Source organism: Lontra canadensis, unplaced genomic scaffold (assembly GCF_010015895.1).
Source record: "Lontra canadensis isolate GAN:19392208 unplaced genomic scaffold, GSC_riverotter_1.0 scaffold2, whole genome shotgun sequence".
NCBI classification, from domain to species: domain Eukaryota; kingdom Metazoa; phylum Chordata; class Mammalia; order Carnivora; family Mustelidae; genus Lontra; species Lontra canadensis.
The window spans coordinates 50,371,593-50,378,258 of NW_022630996.1; the positions used below are offsets into that span (position 1 = coordinate 50,371,593).

At 42.0% G+C, this 6,666-nt stretch overlaps 1 protein-coding gene across 1 annotated transcript in view; it reads left to right on the forward strand.

The window, feature by feature from the left end:
* Positions 1–4,294, forward strand: part of ANKMY2 (ankyrin repeat and MYND domain containing 2) — a 36,347-nt gene extending 32,053 nt beyond the window's left edge. The window contains exons 9-10 of the mRNA XM_032873892.1: positions 1,555–1,684; positions 3,137–4,294. Coding sequence (XP_032729783.1) covers positions 1,555–1,684; positions 3,137–3,321 — 315 coding nt within the window. The 3' untranslated portion in view covers positions 3,322–4,294. The remainder of the gene's footprint in view (positions 1–1,554; positions 1,685–3,136) is intronic.
* Positions 4,295–6,666: the final 2,372 nt, after the last annotated feature.

Sequence of the window (6,666 nt, forward strand, 5' to 3'; positions counted from 1 at the left end):
TCTGATGGTGACTTGAACTACAATCTCTTCATCATCTCTTGTAGACTGCCAGCTCCCTTGTGACTGCCACCGATCTTTAAGCTCTTCTGAACTCCGCTCCCCACTTCTGCCGCCATGATCTTTGTAAAGGGCCTACCTTCTCCTCACAGATATTACCCATAAGCATTCATCTGTACATTCACTTTACCCCCTAAGTTATATTAATTTATTTATTTCATTATATTAATCTCCTCTTGTTTTCAAGTTTGGAATTCTTCAGCATATTAATAATAGCCATCACATTTTGTTGTGACTTACTTCAGCTTCATTCTTCTTCAACTACTTACTTCTTTGAACTTCAGTTTCCTTGTATGTGAAATGGGGTTAGCGTTGTGAGAATTCATTCACTGAGACCATCTACGTAGGTTAACCGTTGCTGCATGTAAAACACTATGACAACAATCATTTGCTGATTTCCCATGTTGGCAGCTGGTTGGGATTAGCCGGGGCACTTTTTCTCCCTGTGTCTCCTATCCTCCTTGGACAGCAGGCCAGGCTGAGCCGTTCTAGTTAGAGGTTAAAGGGCACGAGTAGAGAAACACAAGGTCCCTCGTAGTCTAGTCTTGAAGTTGTCGTATTCTCACATTCCTTTGGCCAAAACAAGTCACACAGCCAAACTTAGAGTGAATTCTCCTTCCCATTCGTGAAAAGAACTTTGAAATCTCATGAGGAAGTATACACATGAAGGGAAGAATAAAGAATCGGGACCAATGAAACAGTCTACAGTACATGTCCTCTCTATGTAAGGGTTTAGCACAGTGCTTGGCATATAATCTTACAAAAATCTCAATTCCATTTACAGAAACTCCTCCCTGTCCTTGAACATATAATTCACTTTCCTTCTTGCATTTTTGTATAAGATAATCTCTGCTTGGAATGCTTCTTGCCCATTTCTCTGTTGACTGACTCTCTTCATACAGAGTGAGTCACTGCTTTCTTTGTGCTCTTGTTGCTGTTACAATCTGTATTACGATGTGAGTCATGTTGGGTATCTGCCTCCCTCCATGCCATTCCATCCAGCTCTTTCTCAAGCTTAGTTTCCTCTGAGACAACTCTCCTTGTCATTGTACAATCCTGACACATAGTAGGTTCTTCTTAAATCATTTGTTAAGGTCTTTGGTAGACCACTTAATATATATCTATTGTTGTAAAGTATAAGTTAAAAATGACAAATTTAAATCAGTGGCCATCATGGTTTTAAAAAGAAGGCGTAGGGGCACCTGGGTGGTGCCCAGGTTTTGGCTCAGGTTGTCATCTCAAGATCATGGAATCAAGCCCTGTGTTGGGCTCCACACTCAGTGCAGAGTCTGCTTAGGCCTCTGATTTCCTCTGCCTGCCCCCATCCCCCCTCCAGCTCTCATTTGCTGTCTTTCTCAAAATAAATAAATCTTTATAAAAATAAAGGAAAGCATAGGAAAAAGCATTTTTTACAGCATAGCTCTTGGTTTAATGTCATAGCTGGAATATCATGCAGTCACAGCTCTTGAAATGACGTAAACTTACAATTGTTTTCAGGTTATATATTGTGATCAAACCTGCCAGAAAACACACTGGTTTGCACATAAGAAAATCTGTAAGGATCTAAAGGACATTTACGAAAAACAACAATTGGAAGCTGCCAAAGAAAAGAGTGAAGAGGAAAACAGTACGTATATAAAAAGCGAGCTCATACTGCTTCTCATTGGGCAGAGGAATGATATTATTAATGATATTAACGCAGCCACCAAGGAACTGAGTCTTCTCTGGGGACCAAGGATACTTGGACTTGACCGATAGAAGAATCGCATTCCAGCGTGTCCCTCTTTGGAGTTGTTGGGATAATGTACATAATATGGTTAGCCTAGAAGTCCCTGGAAGACAGAAGCTATAGAATTCTAAGGCATATAGTTTATTCTGTATTCTACATTCTGACTCACAGGAATGCCCTGCAATGATGGGACTCTAAATGAGTGTTCACTTATACTTGGCTCACAAGGGATCTTAAGGTCTTTGACTAAGGAAATAATTAAATTTCCCCTAATGGCTACCCAAAGATTTTAAGGTTGGGAACCTTTAATTTTTTCAATTAAAATACAAAGCTGTAGGTGAAATTACAGAGTAAATTTATAAATTACAGATTAGATTGTAGCTCTAATGTATGGATTAGGTTTCTCTAAGTATCCAGGCATTGAACTCCATATTACTTTCTCTCTCCCTCCCTCATGAGGTATATGACTCATTTTCATCAGAAACAGTGAGTTGCTTTAGCAGGGATTCCCAGACTGCAGTGGAACCCACCTCCAGGCCCTTGTCCCACCCCGGAGAACACATCGTACGTTTTGTGGAGCACATCTAGCTTGAAAAGGTTGCCTGGTTGACTGATAACAAAGCCCTTCAGTAGACTGCGTTTCCTTCACCGCCTGCTTGAGATACACTAGGAGTAGGGTTGAACAATTTGTACAAAATTTAATTTGTATAAATAAATGGTTCAAGAATCGTCAGGCTTTCTGACTGCCATTCCTTCTCCTGTTTTCCGGACCCAACTTTTGTATCCTGCATGTTGAAGACAGAAGCTGACAGCTGGTCCTGTTACCTAATGAGGGAGAGAGTAAGATGGTCAGGACAGAGGGAGTTCCCAACTGGTAGGCATCAGCAGGGGCCGCCCACTCTTCGAAGTGTCACAGGCACCTTTATTCTCCAGCCATGTAGGCGAGGCTTTCTTACCCCCCACTTCACAGGTAAGGAAAGCACCCTGTGCAGGCACTTACCCAAAGACCTCAAGCTCCCTCATGGCAAAGCTCTCTTCGAAGGCAGGTCCCAGACAAGCATTTCAGAGATTTCCAGGCTTGGCTGCAGAGCCAGAGGCTTGAGTCCAAATCCTGGTTCTGCTGCTATCCTGACTGTGAAACTCTGAGGAAGTCACCAAACCCATCTCTTCTCAGTTTCCACATGTGTAAAAATCATGACAATAATGATAATAGGGATCATTTACCTCATGTGGCTGTTGTGAGGATTCAGTAATTTAATATACGGAAAGCATTCAGACAATAGACTGACGTGTAATAGGAACAGCAAAATGACCTTCTCTCTCTCTCTCTCTCTTTTTTCTTTTTATCAGATGGCAAACTTGATGTCAATTCTAATTGTGTTCATGAAGAGCAGCCGGAGGCTGATGCAGGAATCTCCCAAGAGACTTGTCAGCCTAAGGAGTCTGTAGAAGGGGAGAAAGAATGTTCTCCAAGTGGAGCGGGGTTGGAAGGCTTCCAGGACACTCCTGCAGGCCCGCAGGAATCTGAGGAGTGAAGGGCAGAGCGGGGCTGGCATGGATGGTTCACGCCCTGGCAGGTAGCCAGAGAGCTCATGTGACTGTGTCCTCACTGCCTCGTGACACCTGCATGGCACCATGGCGGAAGTCCATGTTTCCTAGAATAGATGCCTTCAAGCAAAGCTCTGTCTACCATGCCCTGAGTTCCTGGTGATTTCTGTACTGCGATTGAACAGTTATTCCAAGGGAAAAATGTGTGTTTCAAAGTATCGCAGAAACATTTTGACTCCCTTTCTGAGGCCAGCTTCTCAGCAGTTGTTCTCAAAACAAAAGAAGTCCCCTTCAAGAAGAAATGTAGGCTCTGGGGAACAAAGGGGCAAGCAGAACAGGCGTTGGAGAAAGATTCTTCAGGAAAGAAGACTTTACTAGCCACGGAGATGGATAGTTAAACAAGTCATAACTTATATGTGAATAAGATGCATATAAATAGCATTTATAATAGTGAAGTCCTACTTATTTAGATGCAGCGAAATGAAGAAAAGGTGTACATTACAGGGTCTGTCACAGTTCATTCATTGTAGTTTTGTATAGAAACAATTTTGAGCAGTCTGAACTTTATATAGTTCCTGCAGTGACATTATATCTACAGCATTTGTACCTTCAGATATGTCAGAACAAAGGCATAGCCACAATGATCTCAGCATGTGCATTAAAAAGGGTGTCTCATGAAATTTCTGATTAAATAATGGCTAAACATAGTGTGTCCCCAGTTATAAAACAGATTCATGTGCCATATTCTACTTGAAAGGCTTTTTTCTTTCTCTAAGCTTTTCATGGGGCTCTTCCTGCCCAGAAACTGATTTATAACTGTCACTTTTAGAATGTGCTGCCACCACTGCTCAGCACATGCAGTGCGGAAGCCAGACTAGGGCCTGATTGCCGAAGACAGTGCTGTGTTTCAGAGTTTCTTGTAATGATTGTAAAATAAATCACGCCTGCTGATATAACCAACACCACATCTTGTTTCCTGGTTTATTGCTGTTGAGGGATGGCAAAAACTAGAGAAATATTAGAGAACCTACGTTTTAGGAAATTCAAATGCTAGAGAACAGAGTAAGAAGGGTTTTCAGGAGTACTATTGCAAATCAAAATGACTCCATTTCCCACCTCACTTCACTGATCAAGATTCTTCTATGTTGCTGGTTCTCCCTTCCTTCACTCATTGACTTTTCTCCCAACCCCAGCACTACACCTGTACGCCCTCTGGCGCCCTGTTCCATGAAGACTCCTTGTGAGTGAATTCAGTGTGAAGGGTTAGCTGGGTAGGGATTCAGCAGGCAGATTGGCCCCTACACTTGTCAGTCATGACAAGCCTCACTTACCTGTCAAGGTACCTCATCTACACACTGAGAAACTCCCTCTTTGACTAGTAAAGTCATCCTCCCAGGCTGCCCTCTCCCACCGGTGTTTTTATGTGCGTTATCTGATTTTTAATTGCCTTTTTTTTTGTATGTGTGTTACCTCCATTTTGTGTTACCATTATGATACCTGTCTTTGAATACATAGAGAATTATGCAAAAGCAGGAGGAAATAGGAAAACTGAGAGATGTGGCAATGGAGAGGAACTTTTTCCCTTCGTTGAAGTGAATGCTGACAGGAATCAGAATCTAGCATGGCTATAACTGCCAGTGGACGAAGAGGAAGGACTTCAGGTATAAGCCATATCAGTGTTACAATTTTCTTTTTTTTTTTTTTTTAAGATTTTATTTATTTATTTGACAGAGAGAGATCACAAGTAGACAGAGAGAGAGGAGGAAGCAGGCTCCCCGCTGAGCAGAGAGCCCGATGCGGGACTCGATCCCAGGACTTTGGGATCATGACCTGAGCCGAAGGCAGAGGCTTAACCCACTGAGCCACCCAGGCGCCCCAGTGTTACAATTTTCTATGATGTATTTTGGGGAAGAGGGGGTTGGAAAATGGAGTTTAAGAGACAATCGGGTTGGTTCTGATTATAATCCCTTCCTTTGTCATACATAATCTCAAATTGATATCTCCATTATAATATCAAAATAGGTGGTTCATTTTGTTTTTAGCCATGTTGAAATTATTTTCAATATGCTATCAAGAAACTTTTCTTGGAGAACCTGGGTGGCTCAGTCAGTTAAGCATCTGCCTTTGGCTCAGGTCATGATCCCAGGGTCCTGGGATGGAGCCCCGAGTTAGGCTCCCACCTCATCAGGAGTCTGTTTCTCTCTCTCCTTTGCCCCTCCCCCCCACTGCTCATGCACTCTTGCTCTCAAGTAAATAAATAAAATCCTTAAAAAATACATAATCTGAACACTTATGCTTCTGGAAGCAGAATAAACATACTTTTCTCTATTCCTTCTGTTAGGCAAAACTATAATCCTTGGACATTATATATCAAACAAACCTAAGAAGACTGTAAGTTGGAAAAAAAAATGAAGCAAACCTTTTTCTCCATATAAATGAAGACATATTTCCATTAGTTCTTTAAAGGAGAGTAAGTAAAATTTGCTAGCCATGTTTTTATAATTGGAATAATGTTCTCATCCTTTTCAGTGATTGTGGGATTCAAAATAAAATATCTGGCTACACATTCTTTTAGAATTCTTTTAGTTGTTACCTGGGACACTATAATATCCAATTTACTCCAGTCGAATTCAAAATTAGTATTGCCTATGCTACTTATGGGCCCACTTAAATCTGATCCCAAATGTATCGTTTCTATCATGAAATAGGTTGCTGCTCTGCCCACGGAACTTTATTGCTTCGTGGGGCTGACAATACTCAGCTCATGATGAGTAACTTCGGTCAAAGTTACTTGATGTTTGTTGGTCAGGCTCTTAGTGCTAGGGTGTATGCAGTAGCCTGTCCCAAACTTCTCTTCCAACAATGACCAATTCTCTGATGAAGATGGCCTTATTCAAGAACCTTTTGAGACTGCACCGGGACTCTCTTAGATTTTGCGAGACTCCACAAAGCCTCCTTACCTACCACAGATACTTCTAGCACCATGGATTTTACTGATTTATTCTATTCGTTATCTATTGCTGTGTAAAAAGTTACCCCAAAAATGTATCAGCTTGAAGCATCCACAAGCATTATCTCATGTAATTTTTGTAGGCCAGAAACACAGGAGCCGCTCAACTCGGTGATCCTGGCTTGGGGATTCTCGGGAGGGTGCGGAGCAGCTTTTGGCCAGAAGTTCATTCACCTGAAAGTTTCACGAGATCTGAGGATATGCTGGCAAAACACCTCCCTTATAAGCTTGTAGCGACAGGCTTTAGTCCCTCATTGGATTTTCGGAAAGTGGCCTCAGTTTCTCACCGATGAGCCCCTCCAGAGGACTGCCTAAATGTCCT